Source organism: Melopsittacus undulatus, chromosome 3 (genome assembly GCF_012275295.1).
Source record: "Melopsittacus undulatus isolate bMelUnd1 chromosome 3, bMelUnd1.mat.Z, whole genome shotgun sequence".
Taxonomy (NCBI): Eukaryota; Metazoa; Chordata; class Aves; order Psittaciformes; family Psittaculidae; genus Melopsittacus; species Melopsittacus undulatus.
In genome coordinates, this window is record NC_047529.1 from 63,401,257 (window position 1) to 63,422,422 (window position 21,166).

At 37.7% G+C, this 21,166-nt stretch overlaps 1 protein-coding gene across 1 annotated transcript in view; it reads right to left on the reverse strand.

Annotated features, from left to right (window-relative positions):
- Positions 1-21,166, reverse strand: part of FRK (fyn related Src family tyrosine kinase) — a 50,413-nt gene that overhangs the window by 24,706 nt on the left and 4,541 nt on the right. Inside the window, exon 2 of the mRNA XM_005154793.2 lies at positions 3,142-3,263. Coding sequence (XP_005154850.2) covers positions 3,142-3,263 — 122 coding nt within the window. The remainder of the gene's footprint in view (positions 1-3,141; positions 3,264-21,166) is intronic.

Below are 21,166 nucleotides of genomic sequence, written 5' to 3' on the forward strand. Positions count from 1 at the left end.
TGTAAATCTTAAAAACTGTGAGTTTTCCCATCAAGTAAAGTTAGAAGTGCAAAATACCATTTTAATGAAAGGTAGTGTTTATTTGTCTTCCTTTTTTTTTTTCCCTAAGGAGAGCCATTTGTCTCCTTCATTAACATTAAGTTTCTGATACATTGCATGTATTAGCATGAAATCCATCTTGAAAATCATAAAATCAGTTTATGGGTGCTTGGGTAAAAAAACTCTCTTCCTTTTCAACTTCTTTTCATTCTTATATTTATTACACCTAAATGTTAGGCTGGACAGAGAATTATTATATTTCCTTAAAGACCTTAATTCTGAAAGCCAGGTTGTCACTCTTCTAGCCATTATCATCTGCTGTAGAATTAAACCAAAACAGCAGTAGAAGGTAACGCAAATGTGACCAGTCCTACAGAGAATGGGAATTTTGGGGTCTATTCTTTCTGCACTGAAAAAATCGGTAACATAAATTAGGGACACAAAATTTCCAAAACATCAGGCTTTGACTTCCCTGCTGGTGTATCAGCTGTGATGGAGATAGAAGCCATCCAAAAACTTTGAAAAGAATTAGTTCTGAACCAACATTCCTCAAGAAAACACTGCTTTTCTGACTCAGCTTTGAGTGTCTCATAACTCCTTCTGGTGGAACAAAGAGGAAAAAATTCACAAAACTGCCTTCTCTACAGCATCTGGTGGTCTAAACAATCTTTCTTCCAATTAATCCTCCCCACAGTACAATGAACTTCATCATTTGCTTTAGAATGAACTAGCTCTCACAAAAGTAAACATAAGTAATGAGATTATGGACATACAACGTCCAGACGATTAGGTTGGAAGCAAAAAAACCTTGCACAACACAAACAGATGCCATTCACTCAAGCCTATTCAGTGAGCAGCAAATAATATTTAGCTCTTCAGGATGAAGAGGAAGGAAGAATGTTGAGGCTAAATTACGCTCAAGTCTGGGAAGCTGCTAAAAGATCTAGCAGCACTGGTAAATCATGTCATTAATACTCACTGTCTACAGACTGCTTAGGAGTTTATTTTCTTTCTCTGCCTAAAAGCACAGTTGTTTAATAAATCTGAGATGACACATATATAGATGCACACATGCTCAGAGGACAGGTCACGTTTGTGTATGAAGGAGGGCTGGCTCCTGAAGCTGGAGCCCCTGTATATATTATGCTTTTCAGCACCAGTCTCCCCTTCATTCATCAAACAAACAAGCACAGAAGAAATCCACACTGATAGTTTGACAACTTGCTGTTTTCAGCAATCATCAAATCTCCTGTTCCTGGATAAGCTTACAAGAACCTTGAAAAATACCTACCACAAGCTTTTATACTTGAATCAAATATATGGAAGCAGATAGACTACAGTTGCTATCCATAACTGGCAAGGAAAAAATTAAACAGCATCATCAAAGGGCAATTTCATCCTACCACAAAAGTTGGCCTAATATTTATTTTCATTCTCATGGATTTTTCTCGGCAGTACCTCATAGTTTACATAAAGTACTGCTGCCTTCCTGTTACAGAATTAGGCAGGATGCAGGGTAAAGGATTAAGATTTTGGGGTAAAGAATTAAGATTTTGTATCTTTTTTTAAAAGGCTACATTTGGAGAATAATAAAAATAATAACTCTCAGCATTAAGCAGATAATATAGGCCTATCTACCCTTTTCTGCATAATGACACACTGTTATTGGTCTAGCCCAGTCTTGAATGAAATCCTTGGAAGAACACTTGAAGCTGAAGCCATGCAAGACAGGGGTAAGCTGGCATATAGAGGAAAAGCATTTTGAAAGGTCTGAAGCTATAATACAGTCTTTGGGTAAAAGTGTGCACCACGGGGGTCAGTTCTGTCACAGTTCAGGAGCAGTCTGATTCCTTGTCGATGATAAGTGCTTCTTGGCAAGAACAAACTTCTTGGAGGGCAAGCTGAAGATTATGGAATGAACTCTCCTAGAACTGTAAATATCGTATTTATTCCATAAACTTCCCTGTATTTCACTCCACAGGCAACATACATCTTGACAATAAAAAAAAACCTTCCTATTACCACAAGACATTAGGGGTATATACCACTTTCTTATGATTTGCAAAAGAAACCAAGAATGTGTCAAAAGTTCATTAAGTTGCTTAATGTGATTCTGTAATGATCAGAAGGTGACTCACATGTAAACATCCAGGCAGAAAAGGAGTCAATACAAAAGAATCTGGTTATGCACAAAACACCTCTCATTTTACTGACACAATACTACACGACAACTTACTATTTATTCACAAACATCTAGAGTATTTACCGATGTCAGAAACTGTATAAGTAGAGCACATTAAGAAGTTCGGGCATATAGCTCTGCTATCTCAGGGGTAACATAATTATCTTTACTCATACCTGTATGACATGTTTGATAGAAAAAGTTCCCAGGGAAAAAAAAAAAACAGTAGACAATCACATTTGCTATCTAAAAAGACAAATATCTGTGACATAAAAAAGATGACATGTCATCTTTTTGAGAATAAATACAATTATTATGTAATAAGTGCCCTTATTTGATAATCTTTTGGATTCAAGGAAAGGACTTATAAATTTCAATATCCATCATCATCATAAGTCTAACTTTCTACTGATGTTTACAAGTAGCTTTTCAATGAAATATGATATTCCTAAATATAGCTTTGAAGATCTTCCTATCATTTTTCCCCTGAAAACAAATAAATATAAACCTAAGGGCGTGTTATAGCAGAAATCTCATTTTCTTTAATTGCAGGTGTCTTCTAACATGCTTAATTTTTATTTTGTATACTAATCAGAACAGTAGCGTACAATTGTAATGTACTTTTTGGCATTTTAATCATGAAAATAGTTTCTATTTTAAGGCAGCTGGCACACTAGAATTACTAAGCATGAGAAAGTTAATTTCTGTTCTGAGTATATTAATAAAAATAAGCCTACAGAAATGTTAGTAAAAACTCAAATTACTCTTGCCAAGTTTTCTGCATATGCCTCCTGGGAAAGAAATATTATTATGAACTTAATTTAATTTTCATGTACAGAGTTTATCATTCTCAAAACTGAAAAGTCCAGATCACCTGGGAAATTTTTAAACATTGCTTAAGAGGAAAAACAAGAATATACCTGAAAGAGAGTATTCGCCTTTTAGACTTTCGCTTTCTCGGATTAGGAAGGCTCCTGCCTGGTTTCCAGGACTTGACAGCTGTCTCTCAGCATCTGCTCGTTTGATTGGGCCAAAAAACCATCTGAACAAATAAAAAACATTAATTTTACCAGTCAGTGAAACATACTAGAAAAAAAAATCCAACAAAAAAACACTTTTATAAACGTGCTGCATATTTACTAGAAGATAACCTGTGCTATGCTAATTAAATTTCAGTAGCATGGGGGAAAAAAGCCAACAAGGACTGCACAACAAATTTAAAGCTAGAAAACATTGCTTACACATTTGAGTGAAATCTGGGTTTTACTGCTGATGGAAAGCCCTACTGATTTCAAGGGAATAAGAAGTGATGGACTGGTCTTGTCCCAGGAAAACTTCACCAAGAAATTATGCCAAAGTTACTGTGGCATAAATTGGTGCTAAGTCCATTGATGACACTTGAGCTATGTAGAGGTGCAGGTATATGCTAACATCCCGATATCTTAAAAGTCAAAAAATCCCTAAAGCTACAGAAGGGCTCTCAGGGTCCAGGATGTAAACCACCCTGCAGCCTTCTCCATTCCACTGCCACATCGATACGTCAAATGAGTTACTGGCAATTTTTCAGCTCTGCTGCTGTTAGACAAACAAAACCAGTATGTCCCTCAAATCATGGTAAATATCTCAACATTCATGTTCTGTGAAAATCTGTTCCTATCTATACCTTTTAAATAATATTTTTCCTCTTTCACAAAGCCTTGTAGCTCACAAGGACTCATTTAAGTAAGACCTTTAGTTTGCTCCTTTCAAGGTACTATTTAGCATTTTTGCTGGTTTGTGCTGAGTGTAAATTAAACGGAAATAAGACTGAAATGAGTCAGCATTTTCAACTGGGGTAGCATTCAGCTTCCATCCAACAAACCCACAAAGCTCTTTCCAAGATTATCTCCACCTCTTTTTTGAAGCAAATGGTGATAAATTGTGATCAGAAATGTGTCATGTACTCACAGGACAACTCCTTTTAAATCAATCACAGCAAAACTATTATGCAGACTTTTAAGATAAATCAATGTATCGCACTACACGTAAATTGCCTATTCAATTAACTACTTGACTTGTCAATTACTAGTGGAAAGTATGAAAGGAGTCATCAACAAAAACTACTTCAGTATCTGCAAGGTTTGTAATCATCAAGTGGAATGGAGGAAATAAATGAGAATGTTGGGTGACACCTTGGCTGAGCAAGCATGAGGAATGAAAAATGGGTTTGTATGAATAAAGAGGAAATACAAAGAGGCAAATACAGACGGCGCCAACCTACACTGAATATGCTGTGTTAACAAAAGAAAATGAAACCCAGATATTCCAGACTGCATTCCTGTCCTCTGACTTGAAGATGATTTGGATAAAATGGGCCTTGATATGTATCTGGCAAGGAAAGAAATCTCATTAGAAAGCCAGAATGTGTTAGTAATAATTTTAATTAGTTAAATATGTTCATTAATTCAACTAATGAATTAAATTAATTCATTAATTAGACTGAAGAAAACTAAACAATCAATGTTCAAATCTTTAACTGAAGTTTTGGTCAAAGGAATGAGAGGACAGAGTACAAGTTCAACCCTATACAAGTCCCAAAGAAAATTTACCTACCCTAAACACTGAATTAGAATCTTTCTGAAATATCTAAATGCACCTCCTCTGAGAATAACACCTGAAAACTAACAAACTACATGATCTGAAAAAAAATTGAACTGATATTTTTCTCCTTGAACCAGAAGATCTAACTTAGTAACATCCAAAGTGACTGATTCTCAGAAGGGTGTATTAGAAGAGGTGTTTAATTTTATGTCTCCTTCTTCACAGTTTAAGAGGATAGAACCCTTTCAAAAGGATTTCATTTTGTACCAAAGCCAAAAAAGTTTCCAAAGCATTGTTAGCAAAGTTGAATTTTATGTTTAGGATAGTCACAAAACATAGTGTTTACATGGCCCAGTACTTGTATATATACTGATAGTGTAGTAACTCAAGTCACCAAAACTGAAAATATGAGCAGTAATACAATGTAGGCAACATGAGGAAATTGTTGGTTATTTGGGAAAAAATAGTATCACACCTGAGTGTGTAAAGCCTTGTCTACTAGTATAGACTAGTATAGACTATGATTTTGGAAAAAAAGACATAAGTACTTATTATATTTAGGCATATGTATCTGTTTCTTTGACTTCAAAATATTTCAAATTATACGTTTATGTTTATTAGTTTGGGAAAACTTTATTTACATAAATATGAATTTACTATTAAAGATTATATAGAGGATATGTAATACTTTGGTTCTGACTCCAGGTAAACTTAGCAGTTAAAAGATTCTGGCTTGCAAAAGAAGATAATTAGAGTAACAGTATTTGAGAAGCTAAGTGTAACTGAAGCAATTATTATGGAGAGTGAAAAGTGGATGCATATTGTGTATTACCTCATTTCCCCAAGTTTATATGATCTGATTAAAATGTTTCAGAAAAATACAATGAAAATTAGTTTTAATAGCTAGCACTTGAATATGGGATTCTTAGTTCAAAGTCATTGGGTTTGCAATAGTAATCATAGAGTATAAAAAGCAATAACAGCTATGAAAAATAGCCCCTTAACCTCAAAGCAAATAATTTAATTTGTTTTAACTTTTTTAACAAAACCACATCTGAATTTAAAATACTATTTTCATTATAAATGGAAGCTTAAATTCCTTTTATGAAGCATGAAGGGCTTATTTCAATTTCTAGTGACTGAACTTGTGCTTCAAAAGGCTTAATATTTTACTTCATCCAAAAGTGTGTTTCCTAGAGGGGAAGTACTCCAAAGAGTAATAATGAATCAAAGTAATTGTTCACCATGAGATACTGTTCTGTTGGATACAAAGGTCAGACCAAAACAACACCCAATCTTTGGCAGATCTGTTTGTGTTTTATAGCTCAAAGGCAGATGAAGGTTTTGAAACACAATGCTTGGTAAAGCAGAACTAAAACTTCAAGCACGATGCATTGCACAAATTATTTAACCAGCTCTTTCTCTGACTTTAGGGTGCTATATTGGTACTAGACAGCTCAGGAGAAGGTTGAGTTAGCAGTTCACCCAGTTTTACTCTGAACCTCAGCTTGCAACTAGATCACTCTGGGTCACAACTGTCAATACAGGATCAGTAAATTACCAGCTATGCCACAAATAAGGGCATTCAGACTTGAGTATAATTCTCTGATTCTAGCAGAAGCTATCTGATTAGCACAGTAATGGTGCTCTTCTGTCAGTGGGACCAAGGAACATTGCTTTCTTGGGCCAGCACTGCATCCAACATCCCAGCTCCCTTTTCAGGGTAGGATACCAGATATGCTTTTGGGGATTGTTTCAGCAGCTTCCTCAAAATCCCTGTTTTCCAAATTATTCATTGGTCTCAGGAATCCCTTCATTAAAAATTCCAGCCTACCTCTAGGTCAGTTCTGGTCACCATATATGGGAGGACTTCAAGGACAGAAAAGATTGTCTTCATGTAGGTACATAACACACTCAGTCCTTACTTGGTACAGATGATGCCTTTGCTTTGTTATATAAAAACTGCTACAAAAAAAAAAAAAAAGGTACTTCTATTTCTGCACCTTTTTTCTTATAGTAGAAAGATATGGCAGGAAAGTAGAAGAGAGGAAGAGTAACACAGGTCAAGGGTTATTGTATGCCGCAGAGCCACTGACAGAATCACTAAACAAAGGGAGGCAAAGTTCTGCAATGCTATACCACTGGAAAAGTTTCCAGTGTCTGGCAACATGCCTAGAAGAAGATGAAACCCTAGTGGAAAAATCGAAAAACGCAAATAACCCCATCCAAAAAAGAGTCTGCAAAATTAGTTTGATTCCCTGTATTTCCTCCCACTAACGCAATATCCCCTTCTGATCTTATCAGTGCAATGCACTCATTCTAGGCAGACACTGATGATTTAACAGAAGATCTCAACTAATCTGGGAACTACAGGCTCTTTTTCTCTCCTGAAAGTAACTCTATCCAGCAGTCAAAGTTAAACCCAAACAAAAGGATTCCCACCATAGTCCAGAAGAAAAAGCTTTCAGGGGAAGTACTGGGTTTTGGGGGATTTTTTTGCAGCATATCAAGGAAGTGATGGAATGTTAAAAACCTTTGTAGATGAGGTCCTCAGTGATTCGGTTTAGTGCTGGTCCTGGCATTCCTGGGATAATGGTTGGACTTGATGATCTTAGAGGCTTTTTAGAACCTAGTTGATTCTGATTGTTTGGACAGCCCTTTTATAGCTTCTCCTCTACCCATTACACTGGACCTCTATGCTTGGTCTCTCCTAAATCTCTAACACTCTGACTTCTGACTATAATGTAAGGTGCCTGCTGAGCTTTAGCCAAAGCTCATCAGTTGGTGTCCAGACAAAACACTTCTTGGCAGACAGTTCTTTTCTGGGGCAGACCCTTCCAGCTTTATTCAAACTGAAGCTCCAGCGTTTGTCACCCTCCTAATCCTAAATCCGTGCCCTAACATTAATACTAGACCTGGTTTGAGCCGTAGCCTGAAAGCTGCTTTTAGCAGCTTTGATCTTCCTTGGGCAGCCCCTCAGCAGCTATAAGTCACACTGGAACACCAGTATTCATCTCTCTCCTAATCCTAACTCTAAGCATGGGCTGAACCTGCATGGGCAGGGGGGGTGGATCTAGATGATCTTTAAGGTCTCTTCCAACATAAACCATTCTATGATTCTATGAAACAGGTCATCTGGCCCTCCAGAAGGTTAACAGGAGTGTGTTAACTGTGCCTGCCATACTAGGCTATAAAAAGAAAAGGTTTCTTTGACTGAGAAGAACAAAACATTACTACAATTCGAGCAATAGTGTTGGATGAGGACAATGAAAAATAGGCACTATACGTAATGAAACCAAATATATCCCAGTTTCTTCCGGAATGAGAAAGCTTGTGCAATAGCTAAAACAAATAAAAACTTCATCAGTATATAAGGTTTATATTTTAAATGCCTCAAAACCAACAGTCATAGAAAGCTGTAATTGCAAAGTCAAGAAGTACAAAGTTAGGAAATGGGAATATTAATGTTGCTTTCAAGGCATCAACTCAGCCATTTTCAGGAAAGTCCTGTATGATACCATCTTTAATTACATGGCCACATCCAGTGCTTCCTACAGTGTTAATATGAATGCTGATCACTGAATAGTTAGCCTGTATTTTGTTTTGTCATTGAGTAGATAGGGTTTATTTACTGTACATTGTTTAGTCTCTGCTCTCAATACAAGTTATAAAATTACATGAATGACTAATTTCCTAGCAGCCTCTATTACAGTGCTCATGACCGTAATATCTGAATGCCTTATGAACATTCATTAAATTCTTTTTGTGGCACTTCTGCTTATAAAATGTTTTACAGTGTAGAAACTTCACAGAAAGGGACTAAGGCAATAAGACATTATTATGCTACATTATTATAGCATTTTCTACTAATTTTGGATGTCCAGTTTGAAATGCCAAGGGTCTACCTTTCATGGAATTTAGCATTGTGCTGTAGGTAGTAATTTTTTCATAGAGCAACGGCTACTAGCTTCTTCACCACAGAGGACAAGGAGAGAGGCATGGAAAGCTAGAGGCAGAGGAAGAGAAACAGGGAGATCCTCCAGGATGTTAATCATGTTCATCATATGACCATCCTGTGATCACTGCCCTTACTCAGCACATGGAAACCTGAACAGGCTTGCATGCTCCACTCTTCACTGCCGTCATCCATGCCGGACAAAGACTGTTGCTGAGCCAGCTTTTAATCCGTGCCAGGTTTGCAGTCTGCTGTGGGTAAACAGTAGTGCAGGAGCAGGGGCAGAAGTTTACCAAGGGTGCCACCAGCACGTCATCTTTGCTGAGAGGAGGGCTTCAAGCACTTGCTGGGTTTTCCCAAAATATCAAATATATAGAATGGAGCTGTCAAATTCTAATGAATATGTTCAGTTACCATATAATTTTATTTTCAAAGGCCTGGTTAATTTGAAACAAAGCTGTCCTAGATAGCATAAAAGCACAAATTTTTAATGTAGCAATGTCCCATACCAAGTATCAAGCCCTTCCTCCAAAGTACGTGTACAAAGGATTTCCCATATTATTGTGAGCTACATTTTTTTTGGCTTTCAGGGAGAGAAAGAGGCTGCATGTGCCTGGCGTCAACTCTGGAAATTTCACATCCAATTAGGAAAAGCCTAGAAAAATTATATGCTGCTAAACAAGCTCTTCTGGTATAAAATATTAGGCTGTCTTAAATATAGGACTAATGGAATAATTTCTCCAACAGCTGACAGTTCAAGAAATTAAGAAATATCGCTGCAAAGATGAAAGCCTTCCAGATATAACAGAATTAAGAAACAGATGTGCTTTACAAATGATGAACTGCAGGCATGAAGAAAAGCATGGGAGATGAGCACTGGCTGCTTCAATTTTCCCTTTACAGTCTACAAGTGAAACTGATGGCAGCATCAGAAGAAAACCCCAACCAGATAAACAAAGAAATTAAAATAAAAAGAAAAAATAAAAAGGAAAAAGAAAAAAAAGAAAAAGGAAAAGAAAAAGAAAAAGATGAAAAGAAAAAGAAAAAAAAAGAAAAAAAGAGAAAGAAAAAGAAAAAAAGAGGAAAAAGAAAAAAAATAGTCAAAACCAACCAAACAAAACAACACACCAGAAAAAAGTATACCATAAAACCATAAAAAACTGTACTCAGGCTAAACAATGAAGATGAAAAGTTGCGAAAGGTTTCTTTCATGAGTATTTTCAAAAACACAAGCCTTCCCAGAAATGGCACATGAATCTACATAGTGAAAAGTCTAGGTTCCTCTAGGTTTCACAGACTTTCACTGACCAGAGGCTGCAAAATCAAAGATTTGTTTTCAGGCCCTTTGGAAACTGAACCCTTCCTCTTTAATTCTTTCTACAGGTCCCTGGGATTGTTTTAATGCTGTCTCTCATTGTCATTCATTATCAGATACTGAAGGATGGACAAGGAAAAAAAAATAAGAGGAAGGAATTTGAAGCTAATGATAATGGAATGCATAGGAAACCGCAGGAGGGAGGGAGAAAACAGGATAGCAAAAATTCAGAGCAGAGAGGACTGTAGCATATTATCAAACGGATGGAAGGAGAGAAGGGAGGAACTCAGAGTTAACAGGAAACAATGAAGAAAGAACAAATACAAGACAAAACTGAGGACTGCATTTATTGCCCAAGGGCTATAACCTCCTGCTGCCAGAGCTGCTGCACCTGCTCAGCAACTGCTGGTTATCCTGCTCCCACAGGGCATGTGTCTCTGGCAGCAATTTCAGTCCTACTTGGGTAAACAGTTTCACAGAATATCTCTTGAATAAATTTCCCAGATTAACTTTCACTGTAAGGATTGTTCTCTACATATCTTTTCCCTTTCTCTTTCTTAGTTCACCACAGCATTCATGTTTATGCTTGCCAAGAGAATACTTTAACATTCATTTTTCAACATACATTTATTTACTAGAGGTCACTGCTAAATGTACTGGTTTAAACCTTACTTACTGAAGTGCCATCATCAACAAATGAGTCAGATTAAGTCTTTTACAAGATGCTTAGGTAATAAGAACATTCAGTATCTACATAAGTAAATTAGTTACAATCTTAACACACTGCAGAAAGTGCTTGACTTGGACAATAACAGAAACACTAAATCATTAACAATGTACATGCGCAATGACAGAGCTCAGTTCTGATTACTTATTTACCATAATCAGAAACTAGTTTCCTCCAACTGAAACTGGAAATTCAGGTTTTCAGGGGTGGTTATGTAGGGCAGCACACTTAAGCTTTCGCAACTACAGTGAATTTGCTTCCTACGTAAAGACCTGAGTCATGCATATGGCTCTGATCCTTGTTGAATAACTTATCACAAACTAAAATGAGGACTACCCGCATGCTTTCTGTGTGGGACATGGGGCTTCTGAGTGTTCACAATGGCAGTGGATGGAATAAGTCTGGATTTTTTTCCACATGGGAAAACATAGAACATGTTAATATCTGTGAAAAACTGAAGGTTCATTTCTACACTATGTAAGCAGCAAAGATCTATCAAAATAACAGAGCAGCATCAGTTTATGTTATGTTTTATGTAGAAGTATGCTTGAAAGTGACTGTCTGTAGGAGCAGACTGTAGGTTCCACTGTATTTTCCATATTTCAGAACCACAGTGTGATTTTTCTTTAAAGAACTATTACAATGTGAGACACAGTTTTGGAAAACAACAGATCCCATTTTGCTCTTTGTATTTGGATAACATTTTGTTAATGTTCTCATCAACAGTTTATAGCTGACTGGTTGGCATCTTTCCATAAACACTAGATTTATATTAGACTTGAGAGAATGTTATTGATGAGGTGGCAGAATATGAGGTGATAACAGAAAAGATGTAGAAGCAAAAAAAAAAAAGGAAAGAAAATTAAGTTGTGGTTCTCCATATATTTACTAAATAAAATATAGCCTAACTTGTGAATGTGTTCCATTTGAAAAATTTTCACATGTAAAGTTTTTCTGGTTTCTGTTTTTAAATGGAGTTTACCTCAAAATGAAATATTTTTTCTTTTTATTCTTTTTTTCAGAAGGGATTAAGTTATCTGAAAACAAGATACAGCCAAGCAATACCCTTCATTTTATTTCAGACCATGTTAAATATTTTGATTTGATAAAAAATTAAAATGGAGGACTCTTGAGAAACACTGCTATTTCTTTCTTCCAGAAGAAAGGAGTGATTTTTCCTTTCTCTCTTCCCATACTTATTTGATCATGAACATGAGCTCAAGGTAATAAGTTGCACATTCATCCATGAAACAGTGGATCTTTTATAGAATCATCATAGAATCATAGAATGGTTTGTGGTGGAAGGAACCCTAAATATCATCCAGTTCCAACCTCCTTGCCATGGGCAGGGACACCTTCCATTAGACCAGGATGATCAAAGCCCCATCCATGCTGGCCTTGAACACAGTCACAACTTCTCTGGGCAACCTGTTCCCATGCCTCACTATCCCCACAGTGAGGAGCATCTTCCCAATATCTAATCTAAATCTCCTTTCTGTCAGTTTAAAAACATTACCCCTTGTACTGTCACTACTGGCCCTTACAAAAAGTCCCTCTCCAGATTTCTTGTGAGCCCCCTTTAGGCACTGGAATTGCTCTAAGGTCTCTCTGGAGCATTCTCTTCTCCAGACTGAACCATCCCAGCTTTCTCAGACTGTTTCCACAGGAGAGGTTCTCCAGCCCCCTGATCATCTTTGTGGCCCTCGTCTGGACTCACTCCAATGGGTTCATGTCCCTCTTATGTTAGGGACCACAGAGCTGAATGGCAGGACTCCAAGTGAGGTACCATGAGAGCAGTTGAAGGGAAGAATCATCTTCCTTGACCTGCAGGTCATGCTTCTTTTGATGCAGCCCAGGATACAGTCAGATTTCTTGGCTGCAAGCGCACACTCCCAGCTTGTGTTGAGCTTCTTGTCAACCAGCACCCCCACATATTTCTCCTCGGGGATGCTTTTCACTCAGCCTGTATTTGTGCTTGGAACTGGCCAAACCCAAGTTCAGGAACTTGCGTTTTACCTTGCTGAAGGTTTGTACAGACCCACCTCTTGTGTGTCAGGATCCCTCTGGATGGCATTCCTTCCCTCCAGCATATCAACCAAATCACACAGCTTGGTGTCATTGGCAAACTTGCTGAGGGTGCATTCAATCACACTGTCCATGTCACTGAAAAAGACATTGAACAGCACCTCTCCCAGTACCAATTCCTGAGGAGTGCTACTTGCCACTGGTCTCCACTTAAACATCGAGATGTTGACTGCAACTCTTTGAGTGCAGCCATCCAGCCTTAATCACCAAGTGGTCCATCCATGAAATCCATGCCTCTGCAGTTCAGAGACAAGAATGTCTTGTGGGACAGTGTCAAATGCCTTGCACAAGTCCAGGTAGATGACATTAGTCACTGTCCCCTTATCCACCAATGCTGTAACCCCATTTTAGAAGGCCACCAAATTTTTCAGGCATAATTTGCCTTTAGTGAAGCCATGTTGGCTGTCACTAGTCACCTCCTTATTTTCTACGTACCTTAGCATAGCTTCCAGGAGGATTTGCTCCATGATCTTGCCAGGCACTGAGGTGAGACTGTCCACCCTGCAGTTCCCCAGGTCTTCCTTTTTTCACTTTTTAAAAATAGGTGTTATATTTCCCCTTTTCCAGTCAGTGAGAACTTCACCAGACTATTATGACTCCTCAAATATGATGTAGCCTCTTCTTCATCCAGTTCCCTCAGATCCAACAGATGCTTATAAGGTCCCATGGACTTATGCACCTTCATATTCCTTAGATGGTATTGAATCTGATCTTCTCCTACAGCACATAGTTCTTCATTCTTCCAGTCCCTGCCTTTGCCTTCTGCAACCTGAGTGGTGTGGCTGGAGCACTTGCTGGTGAAGACTGAGGCAAAAAAGTCATTGAGTACCTCAGCCTTCTACACATCCTGTGTGACCAGTCCTACTATTTCCTTCTGGAGAGGGCCAACATTTTCCCTAGTCTTTTTACCACTGACATACCCATAGATTTCCTTGTAGTCCTTGACATCCCTGGACAGACCTAATTCTATCAGGGCTTTAATTTTAAAATTAGTTAAAATTAAGCAATTTAAACCTATTTAAGCCTATGTCTCTTATATACCACAGTCACCATCTTGCTGGGATATACGACATGTATAGATGTTCACATACAGTAATTTGAAGAATGTACCACTGTTACTCAAAGGTACTCCTTTTGGGACTGAATGTGCATGAGCAACCACCAAAATTAGGCAGACCCTTTGCTATCATTTCTTTTTAGCAAGAAGGGAAATTTCAGGTTATTGGCAGGAAAAAAGCTTTATACTTCTAGACTCAAGGACCAGATTCACCACATTTACATTGTGTAGTGCCTTTCTTAAAAATATATTTTAATTTTACTACTCAATGAAATCTTGATTTTAACACTGAACAGTAGCTTACTCCACACAATCTGAATGACTGCAATGTAACTGCAGTAAATGTGTGAAACACCCACCTACCCTGGCAGACTGACCTTGTGTATACCTAAGACCCAAAAGGAGCTCAAGATTGTACTAACAAATCACTGGAGGAGCGCAGCTGAAGAAACTGCAAGAGATTACTAGCTCATGAGAAGAGGGCAGCAGGTGTACCAAAGAGGACTGAGCCTCTGAAGTCCGTTTTGGTCTGAGAAATACCTTTGTTTTGTGTTACTCCATTGTTTTTGTTAGAAATAATAATCTGTGCCCTAAAGAAAGGGCCTGCCAGGGCTTTAGGGACTTTTACAGTAAATAGCTGTGTGGGATTGTTTGGATAAGGTAATGTTCAACAGTGAGTAAGCGTGGGAAAAACCACCACAAAGGTAAGCATTTCCTCTTACACTCCAGAATAAATTTACTGTCTTGTAAACCTACACAAAGATTACTTGAGCATTAGTTTAAAAGATCCATGACAGATTGTGTATAAACCTTTTCAGTAAGCACTTCAGTAGGCCATAACTGTACTCGTGTGTGATTCTGTTGTAATTTTTCAATAGTTGATAATAGCAGTTGACTGTGCTTCAGATATGGAAATTAATTTGCTCTGAGTCTTTGCAATGACAAACCATTGCACTTTTGGCTACTCTTGCACTCTGTAATGACTGAAAAGTGACTATTTCTCCTGTCAGGATAGAACTACAATGCCTAGTGCATGAAATCTGCAAATTAACATAGCTCACACAATGCTAGTTTCACTGCAGAATAGGAACAATAGATAACAAGCCAGCAACCAGATCACAATCTGATAGTTACAGAAATCTTCTTAAATAAATCTCATCCTTTGAGTCCCAACTTTGCTATTGTGTAATTAATTTCAACATTTGCATTCATTCTCCATAATATTGGTCATCTGCATGCTGTTTCATTTAAACTGCTCTGAAGATTTTCTATATGAGAAAATAAATGGCACATTAAAGAGATATATCCCTTTTTCTGTGGTGATTTAGTTACATAAGTCCCTGGTATTCCTCCAACTTAAGAGACTAAATTCAATCATCAAAGTTTGCTCCCAGTAGTGGTTTTGTATGTAGATAAGGATTTCATTACATTTCAAAGTTGCTCTAAACAACTTGTCTTTGGGGTCAATGAAAGGCTACCATTGGCTTTAATGGGCATTGCTTTGGATGCTGGGTGTGAAATATAGCCATATCATCACCTCCCCCTTAAAAAATGTAAACTGTGTTCCTCAGATCCTATTTTTGCTGGGTAGTGTTTTCCAAATAACATTGTAAAGTCCTTCATCAGTGCTAATAGTACTTGTATGCATTTGTTAACACAAATGAACAAAAGTACTGATTTACCACCATAATATACTCTAAAAGTAGCAATAACTCTGCTATTCATAACAACTGAGGAATAAAGCTGAAACCTTGAGGTAGCCTTAATGTTAACATGGTACAGAGAACACAAAAAACATCAATACATTTAACATTAAGGGAAACTCAAAAGGACAAGAAAATATTCAATCATACATTCACTTAAAACCATTACAGCTTCCAAAAGCATTCAATTGATTTTCTTGAGAAAATTATTCCTGAGAAATTATTTCTCCTAGGGAAACTCACCTCAGTACAGAAATAATGAAGAAAGCACCGGAAAGAAAAAGCCCTACCTTACCTGCACAAGACAATGGTATCAGAGGAGACCTCTCCTTCTATTTTGTGCCAAGCTCTCTTTTGGACATTCACTTGGGCACACTCAGCCTATAGCCAGCAGTCTGACCAGACTCCTACCCTCTCTCAAGTCAACTTTCACTGGAGAACAACCAGGTCACTCTTGTCCCCAGGAGTCTCAAAAAGGAACTGTGCAGTCTGGCACTTCCAGGTGACCCTCAGCCAAACAGAATGACTCCTTCAGGTGGAACATTTTAGCTCTGTAATAAGAACAATATTTTATTTTTTCTTTTCTTGCAGAATTCAGAAAACTAATCATTATCTTTCCACACTAATCAAGTTGTCATTCCGGAACAGTAAAAAACATTGAGTGACTTTCTATGGATAAAAATGATACTGATTCATCCATGTCAGTGGCTGAGAATATACATACACTTCTAAGCATAAATCTGCAGGTGTTTGGGAAAAGCATACCATAAAAGAAATAGAAAGCCAAGACACTCTTTTTTGAAGCAGAGGTAAAGATGACCACTAAGGGGATTTAGGAGCAACCACTTCCTCCAGCTGTTTCATTCCAGGGACGACATGCTCGGCCACTTGACCCCAAACTGAGGAACACAGGGTGTCTGCTCATGCTGAGGAATGTGGCTGGTGCTTTCCCGTTTGCAGGTTCAATCAGTTATGAAGATGGGTATGTGTCTCAGAGACACATAGACACACAGAGGGGTCACTGACATGGCCAGTCACACAGTTTGCCACAGACAAGCTGCTGTCTTCAACAGCACCTATGTAGGTGCTCACAGGACTCACAAAGAACACAAATATAGTCCCTTCCTCCTTCTCTTCAGCTGGCAGAGCTAGAAGGTCACTAGTGATGGCATGCACACCTCTCTCTATATTCACAAGCACAAGCACATTTGTGGATACCCCCCCTCAAATACCAGCACAGACCAACATATATCAGCTTCCTCCAACAACCCTGACCTGACCTCAGTCCCTCCTACCCACACTCATCTCATGCAAAAAGGTCCCCCCAGCAGCTGGTTTTGAGACATACCCCAGGGGCTGGTGGCTGAGAACCCTACCCACTCCAGCATCTGGTACTGAGACCTGACTCACTCCTGCAGTTGACACCACAGGCCAGGGCACCTACACCCTCGCTCTGACTTCAGTTGCTGGCCCAGTACCCAGTCACACCAGTCCCCACATAGCTGACAGTCCTTGCAGCACTCAAGCATGAGACAGAGGGTAAGCTTACATTTTTAGGAAGTCAAGAGGGTAACAGAGAGATAGTCAAGAAAGGATTTAATGAGAACACAGAATGTGGTGACCAGGCATAGAGATCAGACAGACAAATATACTGAGTATTCCCATTTTACACGTGAACAACATCTTTTATAACCATGTCTGTCTAACCCCTCTTTATTCCTATCTGATCCTTTTCCCCTAAACCTTGCTTTATTACTTGATGGAGCTCCACAAACCCCTCCAACATCCTGGACTCACAGGTGTGCATCCCTATTGGTTGCAAAGTCCAAGTCTGCATGCCGTTTCTTGATAGCCCATCAGTTAGTGTGACTGATTGTGTTTATTTCTGATTATTGTCTTTGTTAACATTAATCGGTCAGGTTTGGTGTCTCTGTGTGTTTTGTTATGGGCAAAGTCTCCTGATAGTCTTGCTGAAAAAGAAACATTCTCACACTCCACATACCCTTATCAGTGAATGTGACTGAGCAGCCTTGTCCTCATCACCACCTCTCTCCCCACATATCCCTCAGGTTTGTGTTTGCAGGTTCTTGTGTATGGCTTCTTTCACCACATACCTTAGGGGAACAAAGACTCCTTCCATATACCTTACAGAGACTTCCACTAACTTAAAAGATCAGCAGTTTCAAAGGACTGAAAAGATCAGTAGTTTCAAAAGAATGAGGTTTGTGAGTTCTCATAATTTCTGAAATCCATGGTATATATTCATCCCCACATGTGAGTCTTAGAGGGGTTTTTTCCTCTTCTTTTGCAGTGGGGTTTGAAAAGGTGTGCTGCAAAATCATTTGTGCTATAAATACAGAAAAATGTTATTAATTAAACTAGCAATGCATCTGCTTTAGTGCAAGAAAGCTAAGGGAAAATGTTTACTGATGATACTGCAGATAAATTTATAATGCAAAATATAGATTATAGAGTAGTCTGCATACAAATAATGAAAATGTCAGTGCAATCCTTTATGAAAACATCACTTATTTAATTCACTCCTTTGTTTTTCCAATTTTTGTTAAGATCAGTGTACCAGCATAGAAAAAAAACAACCCTCATTTCTGTTTGATTAAAGTGATAAAGAAAAGGAATGCGTTCGTGATCAATATTTTGCTTGATCTTCTGAAAAGCTATTTCCAGATGAAGCCTAGGCATGTTTGGAGAATTGAAAACTGCAAAGATGTGGATTTCCATTTTAATGTCTTGTAACTCTTTCAGCTTTCTTTACACAGTTATGGGGTGCAAACCTGCATGTCAACATTTAAGAAAATGACAGTGAGGAATAAACTTATTAACTAAAGTTTAATCTCCTATTTTTAAAGTTCTAAGACAGGAAGGGTCATCAAGTATGTCTCATATGGTTCTATTTAAAAACCACTGAAAAACTCTTTCGTCTTCCTATATGTAGTAGTAAATATGTAATATTTCAACTTTTTTAAATAGTACCTAATAAAGCATATATATTGCTATGCATATTTTGCTTGCATGATTTGAAAAGGAACAAAACGTTTTATCACAGAAAAGCATCTGAATCCTGATTAATCATATTTTCTCTACTAATCTGTTTTACAGTTAAAGTGCAGGTAATTTTTTTGTTGTCTAAACCAGGCTATAGAAGGCTGAATCATTATTATGTTTGCCCTAGGCATCTCTGCTATAACCTCATGCTAGAAGACAATGTGTGTAATAACAGGATAATAACTAAACATTGGTTTTAGTTCTGTATCTTTGATAGGAAGTAAAATGAATTGACAGGTAAATCCATGAGGGCAAACCCACTGAGGCCTGCAGCCAGGGCTGACTTGGGTTGATTAAGGTAGATGGGGCAGGCAGGTGTTGTCTGTAAAAACTGATCCCTGAATTTGACAGGGACCTGTGCAGCTCTAGAATTTCCTTTTATGCCTACTATTTATTTTGGTCTTGGGTCTTTTTGAGTCACTCATGATTAAGCAAGGAGCAACCCAGAAAGAAGAAAGTCAAACACTTGTTTAGGAATACAAAACTTTCTGCAGGAATGATAGGGGGTTCTGTGGGGTTTGGGCTTTGGTTTCTGTTGTTTCATTGTGGATTTGGGCTTTTTTCCTAATAGATTGGTCATTGTCCACAGGCACGAATAAAGAATTGTGCAGTGTCAACACCTACACTTTTGCTAAACAGACTTGACAATAGGTCTGTAATTAGATATGGCAGTGATGTACCCTCTGACATTGCTTATACAATAGTTCCAGCCTCTGGTGAAGTGCAGAGGGAACAGATCAAAGAAAACAGACAGGCCTGTGGACTTTTCATAAAATCCTGTCTCAAATACAATAATGGGGGTAGAAGGGTCATTGGTCTGACCATGAAGGATATCTCTCATGTTTTTATGACTTAATCTCTTCAATACAGGTATGATCCTACACCAAGAAAGACCCAAAGTCTTCTAAAAACCTACAGGGCTTTTTACATGTTAGAAAATGATTCTTCACAGAGATATATGACCTAGTTTATTTTAAATCAGCACTGCTTTAGAACTTTTAGCCTGGCTGAACTGTTGATTACTGTTTTTCAGTTCTAAACCTACTCAAAGATCAGTCAGCTCTGCACAGCTCTCTATTGTGCTACACGGACAGCCATCAAAGGCAACTATTGAGGAAATAGTAACCATTGTACAATACCTGGCAAATGTTTTTACAATATTGCTCAAAACCAACTAATCTATGCTAGCATGCACAATGCTAATTCCTACTGAGTCTGAAAGAAAAACATCAAAGAGGACTATTGAGTTATTCTGTCCAGTATATGCTCTCTTTTTTCTAAAAGGTACTGTAAAGGCCACCTGGGTTTCACAGTGCAGTAAGAAAAACTAACTGGCTATGTTTGTAGCTTTTAAGGGTATTGCTTCTGGTCTTCACATGAATTATTGTCAAATCTTTCACAATAGGATAATGGAAACTACTATATTATTATTATACTGTATAACGTACACACTAATTTCAAATAAAAACAAGGTAGAAAGAATTTTCTTAATTTCTCAGAATTTAAATAGGCAAGGTTGTATATCACAGGTTGAAAATCACATGGCCAGAAACTAGCTGACTTAAATTAAACAAATTTTCATGAATTGCCCATCTACAATGCCACAGTTCCTTCCAGCTTTCTGAGCAGAGACACACATTTTCTGGACATGGTTATATACATAGATGTCTAAATACTTCTGGAACTTGATAAAATCTGACATCTCACAGTACTGTAAATTACCTCCTTTTGTTTTGATTTTATCTTGGCATATCTAAGAAATGAGCAAAACTGAAGACAAAGTTTGAGATGTTCTTGAAGACAGCACTGGAATGCTCAACCACAACTAAAGAAGTGATTAAACTTGTTGTCTTTCTATGGTATTCAATCATTTAAATTCAAGAAAGGCACTCCAAAACATGCATGGCAGTTCCAAACTTTGGGTACTTGAGATGTTATAAGCACAAGGTCAAAAAATTTCAAAATCATGATCTTCTGGGTTTTCAATACACACGTATTTTCACAGGGCTGTTTTGCATGGTCTTAAAAGTATCAATTTTACAAACTTTACCTATGGTGTATATGCATATGTGTAAGCACACAAAAAAGCACATACATAAAATATATCAAATGAAAAAAAAGATTAAATTTCAAATTAAAAAAAAAGATGGAATTTCAAATGAGTTCACATGCTACTATTTCAATGATTTATAATAAATACATATTTTGATGAGAAAGAAACCTTTTCTACCAAAACTTATATGACAATAGCTTTTATACTTAATGTTAACAGGATCCAAGAATATGAGAATAACCTTCTACTACTTTGCATACTCATGTAGGCAATAAGTCGTATTAATACAAGGGTTAGTGCTGATGCTGATGGTGTCTTCAGGAGTTTGTACTGTAATAGAGAAATTATGACACTGAGAGAGAGGGAGTGCACAGAAACCACAGTGGATTACATTCAGTTTTCTGAGC